The sequence below is a fragment of the Odontesthes bonariensis genome, chromosome 13 (genome assembly GCF_027942865.1).
Source record: "Odontesthes bonariensis isolate fOdoBon6 chromosome 13, fOdoBon6.hap1, whole genome shotgun sequence".
Classification (NCBI taxonomy): domain Eukaryota; kingdom Metazoa; phylum Chordata; class Actinopteri; order Atheriniformes; family Atherinopsidae; genus Odontesthes; species Odontesthes bonariensis.
Genome location: NC_134518.1, coordinates 2,653,251 through 2,673,803, shown reverse-complemented (window position 1 = coordinate 2,673,803; position 20,553 = coordinate 2,653,251). Strand labels below are relative to the sequence as shown.

At 43.5% G+C, this 20,553-nt stretch overlaps 1 protein-coding gene across 1 annotated transcript in view; it reads right to left on the bottom strand.

The window, feature by feature from the left end:
- The window catches only part of LOC142397104 (tectonic-1-like), a 29,209-nt gene extending 9,070 nt beyond the window's left edge, over window positions 1-20,139 (bottom strand). The window contains exons 1-9 of the mRNA XM_075480458.1: window positions 19,834-20,139; window positions 18,912-19,029; window positions 18,471-18,604; window positions 18,056-18,204; window positions 12,978-13,080; window positions 11,960-12,072; window positions 9,405-9,425; window positions 8,648-8,779; window positions 4,860-4,985 (exon numbers count right to left, since the gene is read on the bottom strand). Coding sequence (XP_075336573.1) covers window positions 4,860-4,985; window positions 8,648-8,779; window positions 9,405-9,425; window positions 11,960-12,072; window positions 12,978-13,080; window positions 18,056-18,204; window positions 18,471-18,604; window positions 18,912-19,029; window positions 19,834-20,119 — 1,182 coding nt within the window. The 5' untranslated portion in view covers window positions 20,120-20,139. The remainder of the gene's footprint in view (window positions 1-4,859; window positions 4,986-8,647; window positions 8,780-9,404; window positions 9,426-11,959; window positions 12,073-12,977; window positions 13,081-18,055; window positions 18,205-18,470; window positions 18,605-18,911; window positions 19,030-19,833) is intronic.
- Between the last annotated feature and the right edge of the window lie 414 nt (window positions 20,140-20,553).

Sequence of the window (20,553 nt, the reverse complement as noted above, 5' to 3'; positions counted from 1 at the left end):
GCTGTGATACCATTCTCAATGAGGCAGCACCAACAAATTTCAGTTTTATCAATAAGTGTCGAAGTGGTAAGAAGGGCGGGGGAGTTGCCGCCATTTTTAAATCAGTCTTTCAGTGCAAAGAAATTTCACTTGGTGATTTTAGCTCATTTGAATATCTCTGTTTTTTATTAAAGGGGGATACAAAAGTTATCTTCCTAATCATTTATAGACCACCAAGATACCCAGGAACTTTCTTTGATGAGTTTGCTGAACTGCTGTCAGTTATCTGCACTGACTATAACTTTTTTATCATAACAGGGGATTTTAACATTCACATGGACAATAACATGGACACTAATGCCAAAGAACTCTGCTCTCTACTTGACACTTTTGGCCTCCTTCAAAATGTGAATGGACCCACACATACTCGAGGCCACACACTGGATCTGGTTATCTCTAAAGGTGTTGACATTTCTTCTGTTGATATCAAGGACTTGGCGCTCTCTGATCATTTCTGTGTGTTCTCTGACTTACAGTTAACTCCAAACATTCAGTTAACCCGTGTGTCTGTTAGAAAAAGATACATAAATGAGAATACCAGTGCTAAGTTTATGGAAGTTATAGCTATGTCATCAACTGCGAGTGCAGAGACAGTTGATGAACTCTTAGATAACTTTAACTTGAAAATCTCAAATGTCATGGATACTGTTGCACCTGTTAAAAATAAGATAATCTTGAGCAGAAAGCGAACACCATGGAGAAACACTATGATGGTAAAGGCCTTGAAAACAGAATGCAGGAAAGCAGAGCGTAAATGGAGAAAAACTAAACTTCAAATTCACCATGACCTCTACAAACAAAGTCTTTGTAATTTTAACCACGGGTTACTCCGCGCTAGACAGCAACACTTATCTGAAATGATTAATAAGAACATCAACAACACTCGTGCTCTGTTTGCTATGGTTAATAAGCTGACAACCCCCCCAAAACAGATATTTTCAGAACTCTGTTCCACAGAAAAATGCAATGAATTTGCTTGTTTTTTCAATGAAAAAATCAAATCTATAAGGCTAAATATCAACATAAATCAGCAAAATAATAAAATGACGCAAACCTTAAAACCACCTAGGAATCAATCAACTATGATGTCAGAATTCAATACAGTTGACCAAAAAACCATAGAAGAAACAGTCCAGCATCTTAAACCATCGACCTCCTGTCTTGACACAATGCCATCTGACTTCTTTAAAACTATTGTAAGCTCTGTCCAAACAGATTTGCAGCAAATAATAAACTGCTCACTTCAATCAGGCATGTTTCCTAAACCCTTAAAATTAGCTGCCATCAAGCCACTCCTAAAAAAGACAACATTAGATGCTTCCATTTTAACCAACTACAGACCCATCTCAAATCTTCCTTTTATAGCCAAGATTGTTGAGAAAGTGGTTTTTAATCAACTCAGTAACTTCTTGAACTCCAGTGGACTCCTTGACAAATTTCAGTCAGGCTTCCGACCTCACCACAGTACAGAAACGGCTCTTATTAAAGTGTTAAATGACATAAGGTTGAACACTGACTCAGGCAAGGTGTCAGTTCTGGTCCTGTTGGATCTCAGTGCTGCATTTGACACTGTGGATCACAGTATACTGCTGAACAGGTTGGAAACCTGGGCAGGACTCAGCGGGACAGTCCTAGAATGGTTCAGGTCCTACTTGGAGGAGCGGAGTTATTTTGTGACCATTGGAAGTAATCAATCTGATCGAGTGGCTATGACATGTGGAGTTCCTCAGGGGTCAGTTCTTGGACCCCTTCTGTTCACCCTATATATGCTGCCTCTGGGTCAAATTCTGAAGAACTCTAAAGTCAACTACCACAGCTATGCAGATGACACACAGATATATCTCGCACTGTCTCCAGATGACTGCAGTCCTATAGAGTCATTGTGCGACTGCTTAGAGCAAGTCAAAAAGTGGATGAACCAAAATTTCCTTCAGTTAAATCAAGAAAAAACTGAGGTCATTGTGTTTGGCAACAAAGAGAAGAGGTTTGCTGTCAGTAAACATCTTGAGTCACTGTCTCTAGAAACTAAAGACCAAGTCCGGAACCTCGGCGTGCTGATAGACTCAGACCTGACCTTCAACTATCATATCAAATCAGTCACCAAATCAGCCTTTTATCAACTTAAGAACATATCCAGAATTAAGGGTTTCATGTCCCAAACAGATCAGGAGAAGCTGATTCATGCTTTCATTTCCAGCAGACTTGACTACTGTAACGGTCTTCTGACTGGACTCCCCCAAAAGAGTCTCAAACAGCTGCAGCTCATTCAGAACGCTGCAGCCCGAGTTTTAACCAGAACAAAGAGATCAGATCACATCATCCCAGTTCTCAAGTCTTTACATTGGCTCCCGGTCAGATACAGAATAGATTTTAAAGTTCTACTGCTCGTCTACAAATCACGGAATGGTTTAGGTCCAGACTACATGAATGACATGCTAGCAGAGTATAAACCCAGTAGAGCTCTGAGATCTACTGACTCAGGTCAGATAGTGGAGCCCAGAGTTCAAACTAGACACGGTGAAGCAGCTTTTAGCTGTTATGCTGCACACAACTGGAACAAACTACCAGCAGAACTGAAATCAGCCACAACTGTAAGCACTTTTAAATCCAGGTTAAAAACATTTCTCTTTCAGTGTGCTTATGGTTGAGTTTATATTTTTCTTTTTCCCCTCTTTTTTGATTGCTTTAATTTTTATTCTATTTTAAAAATTTTTTCTTTAAATTGCTTGTTTTTATGCTGCTTTATGCTGTTCTTTTAAATGCCTTGTCTTTATGTAAAGCACATTGAGTTGCCTGTGGTATGAAATGCGCTATATAAATAAAGTTGCCTTGCCTTGCCTTGCCTTGCCTTGCCTTGCCTTGCCTTGCCTTGCCTTGCCTTGCCTTGCCTTGCCTTGCCTTGCCTTGCCTTGCCTTGCCTTGCCTTGCCTTGCCTTGCCTTGCCTTGCCTTGCCTTGCCTTGCCTTGCCTTGCCTTGCCTTGCCTTGCCTTGCCTTGCCTTGCCTTGCCTTGCCTTGCCTTGCCTTGCCTTGCCTTGCCTTGCCTTGCCTTGCCTTGCCTTGCCTTGCCTTGCCTTGCCTTGCCTTGCCTTGCCTTGCCTTGCCTTGCCTTGCCTTGCCTTGCCTTGCCTTGCCTTGCCTTGCCTTGCCTTGCCTTGCCTTGCCTTGCCTTGCCTTGCCTTGCCTTGCCTTGCCTTGCCTTGCCTTGCCTTGCCTTGCCTTGCCTTGCCTTGCCTTGCCTTGCCTTGCCTTGCCTTGCCTTGCCTTGCCTTGCCTTGCCTTGCCTTGCCTTGCCTTGCCTTGCCTTGCCTTGCCTTGCCTTGCCTTGCCTTGCCTTGCCTTGCCTTGCCTTGCCTTGCCTTGCCTTGCCTTGCCTTGCCTTGCCTTGCCTTGCCTTGCCTTGCCTTGCCTTGCCTTGCCTTGCCTTGCCTTGCCTTGCCTTGCCTTGCCTTGCCTTGCCTTGCCTTGCCTTGCCTTGCCTTGCCTTGCCTTGCCTTGCCTTGCCTTGCCTTGCCTTGCCTTGCCTTGCCTTGCCTTGCCTTGCCTTGCCTTGCCTTGCCTTGCCTTGCCTTGCCTTGCCTTGCCTTGCCTTGCCTTGCCTTGCCTTGCCTTGCCTTGCCTTGCCTTGCCTTGCCTTGCCTTGCCTTGCCTTGCCTTGCCTTGCCTTGCCTTGCCTTGCCTTGCCTTGCCTTGCCTTGCCTTGCCTTGCCTTGCCTTGCCTTGCCTTGCCTTGCCTTGCCTTGCCTTGCCTTGCCTTGCCTTGCCTTGCCTTGCCTTGCCTTGCCTTGCCTTGCCTTGCCTTGCCTTGCCTTGCCTTGCCTTGCCTTGCCTTGCCTTGCCTTGCCTTGCCTTGCCTTGCCTTGCCTTGCCTTGCCTTGCCTTGCCTTGCCTTGCCTTGCCTTGCCTTGCCTTGCCTTGCCTTGCCTTGCCTTGCCTTGCCTTGCCTTGCCTTGCCTTGCCTTGCCTTGCCTTGCCTTGCCTTGCCTTGCCTTGCCTTGCCTTGCCTTGCCTTGCCTTGCCTTGCCTTGCCTTGCCTTGCCTTGCCTTGCCTTGCCTTGCCTTGCCTTGCCTTGCCTTGCCTTGCCTTGCCTTGCCTTGCCTTGCCTTGCCTTGCCTTGCCTTGCCTTGCCTTGCCTTGCCTTGCCTTGCCTTGGAAGTTTATACCATGCTGTCTAATAATGTTACCTAATGGAAGTATGTATAAAGTAAAAAGAAATTGGTAGCCACATTTGCTTGTCGTGTGACCCAATCCATCAAAGACATCAGTACAACTAATAACACAAGTACGACTTTTAGAGGGAGCCCAGATCCAGGCATCTTGTAGGTTGGGAGAGGAATACAGACTCATTCTTCAGGGTGATCTGCTGTCAGCTGTGGGACAGACCCGAGGTCATAAGCATTTAGTGCCAATCTACTCCCATACATGCACTTGCCTTTCTTTGTTTGGATATTTTCACAGCAAGAACAAATCTGCTTTCATTTTGCTGGTTCACAGGTTTTGCCCATGTGACTAGGTGCCTGAAATAAACTGTGAAGTTCTCAAAATGGCTGCACAAAGAAGGAGGACTCATGTGAAAAAAGAATATAGGTGCTACCTTTTTCCTAAAGGTAGCTGCATTTGCTTTACACTGATTGAGAATAACTGACAAAAAGCCCTGGCACCTAGAAAAATGTATGATGTGGACAAAAGCTCTATCTGAGATGTGTTATCATTTAGTAAATATGCAGGTACTGTATAACTGACTGTATTATGTCCTGTTATAAACAAAAATCTTTTATAGCTGAAAGATCTGATTGACAGATAATGACTCATTGTAATACCTGGATATACATGATGTGAAACTCCTGTTCCAGAAGCATTGCAGTTTCACGGACAAATCCAAGCACCAGAGACACCATCGCATTCACCACCTCACCGGCTGAGTTGTACTTTATCACATAAATAACCTGAGGAGACAAAAGTCTTGAATTAGTCTGGACGACAGGACGTTCAAAGACTTTGATTTTCAACTACAATTACAAAAAAGGTTTGGCTGTTTGAATGTGAATAAAAAAAGAAAGTAGTGATTCACAAAGCTCTAAGAAAACATATCAAATGCTAAAAGTGACATTCTGCTTTTTTTTTCTTCTGAAAAATATCATCTTATTTAGGAGTCAATGGCAACAAGCCATCTAAAAAATAAAGAACTTGGGACAGGTCCATGTCTCCCACTGTGTGGCATCCCCTCTTCTTTTAGTCTGGGGACATCTGGGAACTGAGGAGACCAGCTGCTGGACCTCTGGGAGAGGAATGTTGTCCCATTCTTGTCTGATGAAGGATTGTAGCTGCAGTCCTGGGTCTTCTTACATGTCAGTCCAGCACCTGGACTCTTCTACTACAAAACCATGCTGTTGGAATAGATGCAGTTTGTGGTTTAACATTGTCTTGCCGAAATATGCAAGGCCTTCCCTGAAAAAGCCGATGGGAGCAGATGTTGCTCTAAAACCTGTATATACCTTTCAGCATTGATGGAGCCTTTCTAGATGTGCAGGTTTCCAGTTCCATAGGCCCTAATGGGCCCCCATACCATCAGAGATGCAGACTTTGAACTGAGAGCTGATAACAAGCTGGATGGTCTCTCTCATCTTTAGTCAAGAGGATGCAGCGTCCATGATTTCCAAGAAATTTCAAATTCTGATCCATCTGACCACAGAACAGTTTTCCTTTGCCTCAGTCCATTTTAAATGAGCTTTGGTCCAGAGAAGACAGCAGTGTTTCTGGAACATGTTCACATATGGCTACTTCTCTGCATGATAGAGCTTTAACCCGCATTTGTGGATGGCACGGTGAGCTGTGGCCACATCCAGGACAGAATGTCTGTTTTTAATGCAGTGCTGCCTGAGGGCCTGAAGATCCCAGACATCACAGACAACTGAGCTGTGTCCCTCTTTCACAGGGATGTCTACAGATTTCCTGAATCTTCTGGTGATATTACGTACTGTAGATTATGGAACATTTTCACAAGATTTTCACCATTTTACATTGATGAGCATTATTGTGAAATTGCTCCACAATCAACAGACACAGATTTCTGCCTCCATCTTCACCTCTGAGGTTCTACCCCATTTTTCTTCTTCTTCACGTTTAACAGCAGTTGATTTCCTCAAAGTTGCATTACTGCCATCTTCTGGAATGAGTTGTTTGTCGCTTATGTCATCTCTGAGATTAAACAGCAACTTGGGTGATTTAGGATTCTCACAGAAGCCCTGGAACATCACTCAAAACAATTAACAAGAAACTGCTTTCTTCATTTGAGGAAAATCTCAAAACTCAGACCAATCTTGTTGATTAGGTCAACAAATGAACTAGATATGATAATTCATGCTTCTGTCTCCTCATAATTAGACTACTGTAATAGTTTGTTGACTTGTCTCAATAAGAAGGAGCTAGCTTGTCTTCAGGTAGTCCAGAACTCTGCTGTGAGACTTCAGACGCTCAAACAGAAGAACTTGTATAACCCTTGCTTTAAAGTCACTTCACTGGCTACCAGTCAGTTTTAGAATCCATTTTAAAATTTTGGTCTTAACCTTTAGAGCTTTACATGGACAGGCTCCTCCTTGCATTGATGACTTGACATTACATTACATCACATTACATTACGGTCATTTTTTTTAGACGCTTTTATCCAAAGCGACTTACAATAAGTGTGTTCCACATCGGTCGGCAAAAGAACTTCAGGTCACAAGAAATCATAAGTGCATTTCCTTCCAAAACCAAACAGCTAAGAGCATAACTAGTGCTAGAGTAAGTGCGGTAACTGCCCTGTAGGCTAGCACCAGAGTCTTAAACTGGATGCTGCAGCTACAGGGAGCCAGTGTAGAGAGCGGAGAAGGGGAGTGGTGTGAGAGAACTCGGGGAGGTTGAACACCAGACGAGCAGCAGCTTTCTGAACCAGCTCCAGAGGTCTGATGGCAGAAGCCGGGGCGCCAGCAAGGAGCGAGTTGCAGTAGTCCAGGCGGGAGATGACGAGAGCCTGGATGAGCACCTGCGGTGCCTTGTCGGTGAGGAAGGGGCGAATCCTGCGGATGTTGTAGAGGAGGAATCGGCAGGAACGGGTCACTGATGCGATGTTTGGCGAGAACGACAGTTGGTCATCCAGGGTCACACCCAGATTCCTCGCGGTCCGAGTTGACGTCACCACGGACGTCACCACAGGTTGAGCGTAAGGTGGTGCATCGACATCCACCCCAAGATGTCTGCCAGGCACGCAGCAATGCGTGCCTCCACTTGGGTGTCAGAAGGGGGAAAAGACAGAATCAGCTGGGTGTCATCTGCATAGCAGTGGTAGGAAAAGTTATGGGAGTGGATGACAGATTCAGCCATACACTTCCTCTCACATTCTGAGGTTATCCACTCAGAATCTTTTAAGAGTCCCTCACACTCGCTTCAGGACTCAAGGAGACCGATCTTTCCAAATAACAGCACCCAAACCGTGGAATGCAGTGCCTTTATTCCCAATAGAGAATGTTGGAGAACTTTGAAACAACTCTGTACTGTTGCACACCTTAAAACAACTGAAACTCTCCATCACCTGGTATCCTCAATGTCAGAACGTCTTTCAAGTATTGTAAGAAGGAATGGCAAAATTAAAAAGGGGTAAAAACTATGTATTCTTTTTTTTTTGGACTGTGTTGTAGGCCTGAAATGTAAAAATGGATATTTACAAAAAAATCCAATCAATTCAACATAATAAAACAATAAATATTTTAGTTCATACTGTCTTCTCACAGTAACTACTTATAGTGACTACTTACTGTGATAGAAAACAGTTACTACATATAGTTATAGTATAACTACACAACTACATATAGTTATAGTAACTGCTTTCACTCCATATAAAAAAATGAGGTTTAGAACTGGATACATGTGCAGCCTGTCCAATGTAGAGCTGTTAGCTCTACATTAGCTGTGCAAACAACAAAAAACAAAAGACAAGCTAGCATTTTTAGATAAAATACAGAGAATCAAATGTACATATTTGTTTTAGTCATGTCTGTACACAGAAACACATTTCAGGGTTAGAGATTGTTCAGTAATAGCAGGAAAAATTTAGTTAAGCTAATCTGAGGTTACAAGTGTGTTGGCATACTTGTAAGATCAGTTGATGTTTGTGGTATAGTTTCTGTGCAATTTGAAGTTTTTAAGACTTAAATGACTTCAAGAGCATTTCTATACAAGAGCCAGAATGTAACGGTGCAACATGAACAAGACTGCCAAAATAAATACACCCGTTAGAACCAACTAAATGGGAGCATGACCAATCAAATACACCTACCTTAATGCAATGCAGCCCAACACAACAGCCCTTTTAACCATGACCTCAGTAAGTTCATAATGAATGAACACTTTTTCACAGATAAATATATCAATCTAAACGTGGTAGAAGTCTCTAGCTTCTCATAGCCCTTAAAGTAAAATGTCAATGTTCAGTTTAAAGAGCGTACTGACATAAACATGCCACTCGTAAATGAATACCAGAGCTTTGTGCTGTTTTTGAATGGGAGTGATTAGTTTATTTTTAAATGGAAGCTTTTAACAAACAGTGATGTGTCGTACTTAGCTGACTCACCTTCAGCACCACATTAGCACAGAGGGTGGGGCTGAGGAGAACAGGACTAAGGTTGTCTCCACTGCCGACTGTGAGCTCAGTCTGAGTTCCCTCGGTAGACTGCACGATGACCGAAGCCTCCACATCAACAACCTCAAGCAAAACCAGCAAGATACACAATCAGTCATGTTACGGTTTACGCTGCTCATTGATTACCTTATTGCCTACAATAATAGTAATATTATATTATAAAATGCATCGCCAACTAAATTCAGAACATCAGCACTGGGCAGACAGGGCATTGTGAGATTTGAGAATCTATCAATGATATAGGAGGTTATTAAACAGTTGTCAAAAGGATAAAACAGAGCTAAAGTTTAAAAAAGTTTGGGAACAGAGAGCGAAGATTTAGTCGTCTTGCTGAAGGAGGATTATGCATTTACTTTTGGTCTGACTGCACTGATAAATGAACTAAATTCAAAGCTGCAACACAACATTCTCTTGCACAGGAAAGGTACGCCCTGGTCCAAGCTTTAGTGAGACTGTTTTTAAAACAAATTAAAACAAATATCAAAGGGATGAAAATATACATATGGAGTTATTGGCCATAGAGTCATAGAGTTTCATAAACTGACGCATCATTGACACTTACAGAAATATTTAATCGAATAATAAAACCTAAGACATTGTAATAATTCACAATTCTGTCACTTAACTTCTGAGGTGAATATAGTTGATCCAGAAGTAATTGACCAGAATTTAGTGCAGGAATACTTACTTCTGCATCTGTATTCTTCCCCTGTTGAGCAGAAAGAATTGAAGAAAGAAATGTTTAATGTCTTTAGCTTAACATAATTCAAATTTCAATAAAGCTATTTTTTTAAAGGACCAGAGTGCAGGATATATATGGGACGCTGGGCTATGAGGCGACCCCGCCCATATTGGAAGCTGGGCTATGAGGCGACCCCGCCCATATGGGACGCTAGGCTATGTGGCGACCCCGCCCATATGGGACGCTGGGCTATGTGGCGACCCCGCCCATATCGGACGCTGGGCTATGAGGCTACTCCACCCATATTGGACGCTGGGCTATGAGGCGACCCCGCCCATATGGGACGCTGGGCTATGTGGCGACCCCACCCATATTAGACGCTGGACTATGAGGCGACCCCGCCCATATGGGATGCTAGGCTATGTGGCGACCCCGCCCATATGGGACGCTAGGCTATGAGGCGACCCCGCCCATATGGGACGCTAGGCTATGTGGCGACCCCGCCCATATGGGATGCTAGGCTATGTGGCGACCCCGCCCATATGGGACGCTAGGCTATGTGTTAACCCCACCCATATCGGACGCTGGGCTATGAGGCAACCTCGCCCATATCGGACGCTGGGCTATGAAGCAACCTCGCCCATATGGGACGCTGGGCTATGAGGCGACCTCGCCCATATGGGACGCTGGGCTATGTGTTAACCCCGCCCATATGGGACGCTGGGCTATGAGGCAACCTCGCCCATATGGGACGCTGGGCTATGAGGCGACCTCGCCCATATGGGACGCTGGGCTATGAGGCGACCTCGTCCACATCGGACGCTGGGCTATGAGGCGACCTCGCCCATATCGGACGCTGGGCTATGAGGCGACCCCGCCCACATGGGACGCTGGGCTATGTGGCGACCCCGCCCATATGGGACGCTAGGCTATGTGGCGACCCCGCCCATATGGGATGCTAGGCTATGTGGCGACCCCGCCCATATGGGACGCTAGGCTATGTGTTAACCCCACCCATATCGGACGCTGGGCTATGAGGCGACCTCGCCCATATCGGACGCTGGGCTATGAAGCAACCTCGCCCATATGGGACGCTGGGCTATGAGGCGACCTCGCCCATATCGGACGCTGGGCTATGAAGCAACCTCGCCCATATGGGACGCTGGGCTATGAGGCGACCTCGCCCATATCGGACGCTGGGCTATGAAGCAACCCCGCCCATATGGGATGCTAGGCTATATGGCGACCCCGCCCATATGGGACGCTAGGCTATGTGTTAACCCCACCCATATCGGACGCTGGGCTATGAGGCGACCTCGCCCATATCGGACGCTGGGCTATGAAGCAACCTCGCCCATATGGGACGCTGGGCTATGAGGCGACCTCGCCCATATCGGACGCTGGGCTATGAAGCAACCTCGCCCATATGGGACGCTGGGCTCTGTGGCGACCTCGCCCATATCGGACGCTGGGCTATGAGGCGACCTCGCCCATATGGGACGCTGGGCTATGAGGCGACCTCGCCCATTTCGGACGCTGGGCTATGAGGCGACCTCGCCCATATCGGACGCTGGGCTATGAGGCGACCTCGCCCATATCGGACGCTGGGCTATGAGGCGACCCCGCCCACATGGGACGCTGGGCTATGTGGCGACCCCACTCATATTGGACGCTGGGCTATGTGTTAACCCCACCCATATCGGACGCTGGGCTATGAGGCGACCTCGCCCATATGGGACGCTGGGCTATGTGGCGACCCCACCCATATTGGACGCTGGGCTATGTGTTAACCCCACCCATATCGGACGCTGGGCTATGAGGCGACCTCGTCCATATGGGACGCTGGGCTATGTGGCGACCCCGCCCATATCGGACGTTGGGCTGGCTCTCTGTCTTTGTGTTTTGTGTTGCAGGTGCCCAGTAGGCGTGGTCGGGTCATTGTTTATTAGGAACACCTGGGCCCGGTGTTCCCACTATAAAAATGGTTTCCTTGCTGTTTGCCATTGAAGAGGTTCATTCCATGCACTTGGGTTTTCATTTAACACCATACCTCATTCATGCCTGCACCACTGATTAGCTGATTGACACACCTCATGCATTCCTCTTTCCTTTCAGGAATGAAGTTGGTTTGATTACTAAATAAAATAATTCCTCATTCCTTTATGTTGGTGTTGTTCCCTGTTTTTGTCATGATTCAGAGCTAGTAGTGACACTATCAAATATAAAAACATGTAAGGGAAAGTACACAAGTTCAAATTCTTAAAGTATTTATTAAAGTCTTACATATTATAAATATGATATTATGGTTATACCATATAAAAGAAAGTTTAGCAGGAAGGCCTTGTAATTCAAGAGGAGAGCAATTTCTGAAGTTCTGAGAAGTCAAAAAACAAGCTGCACTTCAACCATGACAACCAATGCTGAACTTGTATGAGCAAAGAGAACTAGAAATATCCAATAAATGTCCAATAAATGTATTGGAATGCTCCTTTACTCACATTCCTACTGCTGGAGAGTAATAAACATCACACTGTCAAAATGTTTGAGACTGTGAGACTCACAGCAAACAGCCTGATGTTAGAGTAGGTGTTCTTGCTGAGGGCTGGCAGGGAGCTGCAGTCTCGATCGAGGACCACACGTCGGGAACACAGACTGCTCTGATCCTTTAAGAATGCTGTGAATGAACCCAGGAAAACTAAAGACAACAACTACTTTATAAATAATAAAATATACTTATTTTATATTTTTATTCTGGAGCATGTGTGAAATGTGAAACTACCAGCAAATAAGAAAATGTCTGCAACAAGCTCAAACGTTACAAAGAGAAGTTCAAACTAAACAGTATTTACTATTTCAATTTGACTTATGTTGTACTTTGGACAATCTTTGTAGTAAGCTTCATGCATTGACAGCAATCATGTGACTTACCCACGAGTAACCTCAGAAACAGCAATGTAAATAAACCATTTTTAGCTGACATGACAGAAGTCCCCACTCCTCTTTTAAAGCATTGAAAATAGAAGGGTTTAGCTCAGAAACCCACGTTCTATAAGACTTTAAATTGCAGATGGTTTCCCTTCAAATTCAGTTTTTTTTTTTACTGATGACCAATTAAAAATCACCATGTTGCATCAAAGTCTGTGAGAGGACACCAAATGTGATTCAAGAATTTTTACTCAAACAATTTACTTCAATGAGTCCTCCTGACAGTCCCTATTGATCAGTGTACAATATTCTTATCAGTTAATGATATACGTATATTGAGACTGGGCTCTTTAACTTTGAAAACTCAGAGTTGCTACTGTTAATCATTAAATTAGTTATTGGGAATAAGTATTTACTGTAATACGCAGTCTGTCTGAAAAATGAACCCACTTATGGTCAGTTTCATTTAAAGAGAAATCAGGCAGAAATATGTTTAAAGTCTAACTAATGGGTTTGTACTCTTACAGCATGGGTGTATTTTATCTGCGAGCCTTCATAAATAAAGCCTTCATTCGAGAGGTATAGTTACTTCTAACATGCAGCTATATGGGACACGTTAAATTACTGTGGTCCTCACTCATCTCCCAGTGTTACCTGCAGGACTGTTGTCCACACACTCAGAGGTGACCCCAGGTGCTGGCAGGTAGAATATCTGTCTCTCGCCGTTTGCTCCAGCTGTTTCCATCACATCCCCAAACTGAAACCACACAATATCAGTACACAATGAACAAGCTGGACCACTCATAGCTTTAGCCACAGATTTCCACAGAATACAATATAATGTTTAAAACATAAAAGTGAATCACATATCTGCCTTTTCAAAGTAAACAATAAAGTGTAAACAAATACAAACCTATTTCATGTTTAAATAATAGCGTGGACCACTTTATTCTCATGGCCAACTCAGTGAGTTCCCACATGTGCTGCACACTTGTATGTTGCTTTTCCTCCACTCTACGGAGCCAGCACGTGCTGGGTTCAAATTGTCTTCTGGTTCACAATAAAGTAAGTCAGCAATTTTGTAGTGCTGTTCAAAATTTTACCTGAAACTGAAAATGATATTTCCACCACTTGGTGTACAAAAAGTAGTGTACAGACGATATGGGTAGAAACGGACCATTATGCTTAGTGCCCAGAAGCCAGGAGATAATATAAATTTGATATAATTTGTCAAACATCTGTATATGTAGTGTATTTTAACTGAGCTGATGGTGTAGCGGCTTCTGGAACTATTTGATGCCGCTAAGAGGCTAAGACGGACGGCTACCGCGGCACGAAAAAAAAACACTCGCTGGGATCCAAATACGGTTTCAAACTTTATTAAGTACGCAAAAAAATAACTCGTAATCCAAACCCAAAGTAAAATACAGCGATCAAAAAATTATTAAATCGTAACAATTATCCCATTTAAAACCAGTATCAGACATAAGATTATACAATTGTCCATGCAGTTTTACATTTGTAAACAGTCGTCTTTCCTCAAGAATCTTCATTCTGAAAAGGAATCAAAGACAATGTTCTGCATCCAATGCAATATAGTCAGAGTCAAGAGTCAAATCAGTCAAAAAGGTCATAGTCTCATGATGTGGCTCCATGTCCATTTTCAGCTTCCTGAAGCAAACAAACTTTTGTAATGGGACGATCCAATTGTTTGCCGTCTTGATCCGAACCTGCCGAACAAATCCTCTTCTGTTTGGAAAGGTTTGAAGAACTCTTCCCATAATCCAACTCCATTTCTTTCTTGAGCACTTGTTTTTGTTGTTCCTTTTCTAGCTTTGACTGAGCAAAAGTTTCGACCAGCTGTCGCCTCTTCTGACAACAAGCCGATAGCCAGCTCTTAAATCTCAAGATCCAGGCAACTGACTTCCTCGGACAAGTCCAGGAAGAAAATCATTCAATCGTGATTCACTGATCACAGGATCAGCTTCTTCTCTGATTTGTGTTACATTGAGAGCAACAACTTTGATTTCTGGATCATCTGAAGAAACGAGATGCTCATGATTAACAGGCCATTCCCCTTCAGACTGAAGCAGAAAACTGGGTCCTAACAGCCACAGAGCATTCTTGAGAAGTGCATCCACTTTCATACTTCTTGATGTTATATACGCAGGTTATAACATCCGCAGTATCTACATATCTCCACTGAGAGGGGTTGGAGGCCTTGAGAATGTCTGCAACTCTGTTTGCAACAAAGATCTTAAATCTGGTAATTTCATTCCCAATATATTTAAGCACAGATGCACTATCAGTCCAAATCACAGAATCCTGAAGATGCATGTGCAGTTCTTTCCTCCACAAGATGTCAATACGACTTCCCATTGTGGCAGCAATAAGCTCCATCCGGGGAATGGTCACAGATTTTAAAGGAGCGACCCTCGCCTCTCCCATGACAAACGCACTGTGCACTTGGGAATGTGCATTTTGGCACTAGGTAAGTAAGTAACTACTTATCCAAAATTCGGTAGTACATCGGATGACTCCAAAGTCTCCAACAAGGCAGAGTTGTTGTAACCAACTCATCCATTCTTTAGTAACCATCTCAGGAATCATGCCATCCCAGCCTAGTGCGCTCCTGCTGAGGTCTCTCGAGATTTTCTTTGCAGTCAACACAATTGGACTCAACATACCAAGAGCATCATAGATGGAACTTACAGTTGAGAGAATTCCTCTCCTGGTGAATGGTCTTTCTTTGAGCAGGATTTTAAATTTGAATGTCTGATTTTATACACTATTTTACTCCAAAGACTCTCTCCACAGGTAAATGATCTTGGTCCAATCTTCTTACCTCTTTGGCTCGGCAACCTTCTTGTATTGCAACTAAAATTGCTTGTCTGTTGCTCATCCACTTTGTTAGCTAGAAACCACCTTTCGCACAGATGGAAACAAGTTCATGGTGTAGTGACACTGCTTCCTCCTCTGTAGGCACAGACAGACATTCCACTGCTTCCTGGCTGAACTGGTCCTTATTATCTCCTGCACATTTCTGGAGTGCAAAATTGGCACGGCAAGGGGAAGATGTAGCACCAAAGACATGCACAATCATCCTGAAATCAACCAGATCTTGATTTAAATCTCCATTAGGCGACCAAAGAAACCTCAGCGAGTATACATCTTCTGGTGGTACTTTGACCTGATGGAACATTGCTTCGATATCTACCATCACCACCACTGGCTCTTTCCTGAATCAAGTCACAACTCCAATCAGAGAACTGGTAAGATCTGGACCTTGTAAGAACTGATAATGCAATGACATTCCATGAAAACTTGCTCCACAGTGTAAAACAACTCTTATCTTGTGTTTTGTTGGATGGTAAACACCATGATGTGAAATGTACCAGACCTTACCATCATCACGCTTCATCACGCTTCAGTTCATCCTGAGGCACCTTTTCAGTATAACCTTTAACAATAATTCAATTCAAATTCAATTCAAAAATACTTTATTTATCCCAGAGGGAAATTAAATGTTGATGTAGCTCAATTAAATCAAAGAGTTATTATAGATGCTGATGGCTGTGGGCAGGAAAGATTTCCTGTAGCGGTCCGTTTTGCATCCAAACTGAAGAAGCCTTTGACTGAAGAGACTCTGTTTTCTGATAACAGTCTCATGGAGACTGTTATCAGAATGTTATCAGATTGTGCATAAGGTCATCCATAGATGCAGCATAGTCTTCATAAAAAGATGAATATCTTTGAAGTCTCTTTAGTAGCTGCAGAGTATGCTGTTCAATGATTTTCCGGTTGTTGGGCATGTTGAGCTCCTTCTGCCTCAGTGGTAAACCGATCTGATAAGGACCATACTCATATCTCACAGAAGTTGAGACCATTTCCATAAACTTGTGATCTTCACTTGACATTGCAAGCTGCTCTTCAAGACTACGCTAAGGGAAATCCATCTTGAACTATTGTTTCCAGAGGTCCTCCAAACTTACAACTGAACCTATTGACTGTTAATGCCAACATATCCTCATTGTTGCAGCGTTCAGTGGTCCATTTACAGTCCATTACAGCATAGTTCTAATTGCGTAAAGTTGTGACTTGCAATGATTCCATGGCCTCAGGAATATTAATTCCAAACAACAACTCAATGTTGGCGTCAATTTCAGGCAATTGCATCCCTTTCAAATGTGGCCATTTCTGTAGATTCTTCTGTGTGGGGATGTTTCCTTTGTGAACTGGCATGCTTTCTCGAGTCTAGGTCTTGAGTAACTCACAGAACGTTTCCAGTGTTAGACCAGCCACTCCCAAGCCCGACACTATAGCCGCTTTCGGACAGACCGTTCTAAGAAAGTAGTTATCAGAACTACCCTCCTCGAATTTCGTTCTGATAACTGTCCTTCCCCAGCGGAACTGTTTCAGTCTGCATTCGCACATGAGTCGGGACCTGATAGGGACTGATGCATCGCGCGCAGCCGTCTGCTTCAGTGACGTGTTAGCCGTTTAGCGCTACATTCAAACACAAAACAAAACGGTAAAAGTAAGGAGAGTAGAAAAAACACCACCAAGAAGCTAATATGGAGAGCGGGGAGGCCACTGTGTTTATGGTCTGCATGATGGTGATATTAATCATGGACAATCACATCAGGCGTCTAATATCGAGGCTGGAAAAGCTCACAGAGAGAGTCAGGAGAGGATACTTTTTCATTTCATGAAGGAAGAAAGGAGAGCAGAGCGCTGCAGACAAATGAGACCAGTGTAAGTTTAACTTATTAAACACCCGCCGGGAAACATTTTAGCCGTGATAGCATGGCATGGGGCGTAGCTACCGACCACCACACACCTCCGTCAGATCTTTTCTTACAGGACATCCGTTTTCTACAATCCTTGCTGATGTGTCCAATACACAAGCAGCCAGACACCTTTCTCTTAAAAAAAAAAAAACAATCTTCTCCTTGCGAGTCCTTTTATCCAGCTGTGCACACACATCCAGTGTATGTCCTGCACCACAGCAGATGCCAAACTTTCTTGTAGTTTCAGCTTGTTCCGGTGTTCTGTTTATATGCTTATGTCTCTTTTCCACAGGAGCAACAGTTGTACCAAACTGGTACTCTTCAGCTTGTAATGAGATTGGGACTTGTCTTTGCTTGGACCACTTGTCAAAAGTGATGGAGTATCATGAATATTTCCAAACAATGGGTCTGTCCAGATTTTCATTTGTCTCTCAGTGAAGTTCACAATGTCAATAAATTGCACAAAATTGAGGTTCTGTTGATTTTCAGAGCTGATCATTTAAATTAAAGCCGAAGGACCTCCTGATCTCCCTATCCTGACAACACTAAATTTGAAGACACTTTAAAAGTCTTGTCATTTTTTCCACGTTGGTCAGGCTCTCAGCACATATTACCGACACCTGACCTGACAGGGATCTGAGGAGTGCAAAAGTAAAAAGATTTCTTATCATATTGCATCACAAGGATCATGATCAGTGTTATTCACGTTACCTTTTTGAAAACGATTCCAGGTAATGTACTCTTGAAGTTTAATTAAAAGTATCAATAATACAGAAAACTTTCTCAAAGCCTAACATTGGCTACCTTGAGGAAAGTAATAAAGTGAAAGTATTAAACATATTTTCATGCATTTGATTTGGTTCTTTCCTCAAAAATTGTGAAATGAAAGGAAACTCACTGTTTATGGTAATTCTAATCAAATCCATCAAGGCAAGGACTCACCTGATATCCAGGTGAGGCCTGGACTTCAGCAGGGAGCACCTGGTCACTGCTCACTGAGCCGAATATAAAGCTGGTGAACTGATTAAAGAGCGACTCAAAGTTGGTGTGAGCTGGAAGAGCAGGCGGCGGATGAGACAGTCCATTGACACCTACAGCAAGCCAACAAACAGAAACAGTGTTTTTTTTTAAATCCCTACCAATCAACAGGGATGTTGTAATTCAACAATGCTCTGCATCTGTCATGCAAAGCAGCTCTACAGCATCGGGAGTTTGCAAATAGATTTACGTCCAGTTGGGCTGCAAAGCTCATAAGTTTATACTAATATATTTAAAATCTACAGATTTTTGATTGTTTAAAAGTAATACAGTTTTAAAAAATCCTATTCAATGTAAATGAGCACTTGTGATGACTTACGGTTGTGTGACTGAATGCAGAAGATGTCATAGTTTGCCTCCTTCAGGACAGATGACTGCAGCTCTGAGTAGCCATCTATTGTAGTCCTTAAAGTGTAATATGCTACATCATGGCTGCACAGCTGCTTAATGCCACTGCAGAGAGATGCAAGTAAGAAAGGTGAGCTGCTCCAGATTTGTGCAAAAACATGGGAGAAAACTGTGGAATCATAGGAATCATACAGCATTGCCAGCTGTTTCATGAGAGATTCACGCTGCTTCAGTAAAACTCACGACTTCCACCACAAATATTTAACATTGAAAGACTTCCAGCACCTCATAGTGCAGGGAATAGTGCAGTCTGTTACCAGTGGGCTTTTTAACAGTAAGCCTCTGGCTCTGTCTCCATCATTGAACTACAGTAAGCAGAATGGTGGCGCTTCCCTGCAGACGGGTTACTTACCTTACAGCCGTGACAGAGCAGCTGGTGAACAGAGCCACCTCCTCATGACACTTGCTGTCACAGCAGCAGTTGATGTCACACATATCCCTTTTCTCATCGCAGGGACACAACCTGTCAACTAACACACACATACCAAAGCTAAGGTTAGAATCAATGTTACACACAACAGCTTGATCTTTTTTTGATTTATTGTGCAACGTCTCTGCCAAATGATCTAAGTAAACAAAATAAATGACGGCTGGGGTCGGGTCCAACCCCCCGACAACTCTGAACAGGACTAAGCAGGTACAGCTAAAGGATAGTCAGCTGGGGGATAAATAAGGAAGTTGAAGACTCAACTTTAACTTTCAGAACTAGAACTATCCAGTCCAGAGTCCAGACTAAACATGGAGAAGCAGCATTTAGCTGTTATGCTGCAAACAAGTGGAACAAACTGCCAGTGGAGATTAAACTTTCACCAAATGGAGACATTGTTAAATCCAGGTTAAAAACACTTATTTTCTCATGTGTCTATGCATAAAATCTGCACGCTATCTTTGAACTTATCTAGACTGTTGCTTGTTTTTAAATTCATTTAAATTATTTTATTTGTTTCTCTTTTTATTCTTTTATGTATTTTAATGCTTCTTCCACTCCCTGCTGCAATGCTTTTATTTTATGTAAAGCACTTTGAATTGTTTTGTATGTAATGTGCTATATAAATAAATTTGATTTGATTTGATTTTGAACTAGTTGTCACACTGCAACACCTACAGGGTGCAGTGTGGCTTTGAGTTAGCTAGCTGTCAAAAGTAATATTTCCTCACTGTGTGATCCTTCTGCACAGACACATGAATACAGAAGTTAACAAAACAAAAGAATCACTGTAAACCAAATTCATCCTAATAATAGATTGGCATACTGTACAGAGCCGTGCAGTTACCGTTGGTCACCGGGGTGAGGAGGCGGCCGGAGACGGGCAGGGGCTCAGCGGATAGGACGGACTCCTCTTTGCTGTGGTACGCCACTGTTGCTGGTGTTGACTCAAACACTGTGGGCTCTGGCGGTGTATAATTGTCCGTAACATTATATGTGAAGCTCTTGTCATCCGGCGTGGTAGAGTTAAAGTCGCCGCTTGTTCTATTTTCGTCTGAAGTGGCAGAAATAATAAAGACAAACAGAGAGAAGAGGGTTAAAGTGGAGCAGATTTTAGCCAACGAGGGCGCCATTTTTGTTTGACCGTTGCTATGGCTCGTCTTCTTCTTCTTCTGTTCTACCCTGTCGGCAGGTTTCCGCCTGTGATGGGATATCAACGGTGTTACTGCCACCTCCTGGTCAATGTACGCAAATAATCAGAAATGACTGGCGGCTCCCATGAAATCATTTAAGTTAAGATCATGCCTATTTGCTGAGGCAGCAGCATTAATACATTCCCATCATGTCATCTTTTAGAATATGCCACACCAAGCTTGGCTGCAAGTTGCAGTTGCTCCGCTAGTTTTGTGAGAATTATTTCTGTGATCTATAGGCTACTGATCAATTTTTCCGAATTTTTTTTTATTTTTCTGCACTCGTTTGGAAGGTACGAGTGAAATTAGACAGCAAATCCCCGACTATTTGAAGAGGACGCACCGTGGATGTCGGGCTTGAGCAAAAGAGGAAA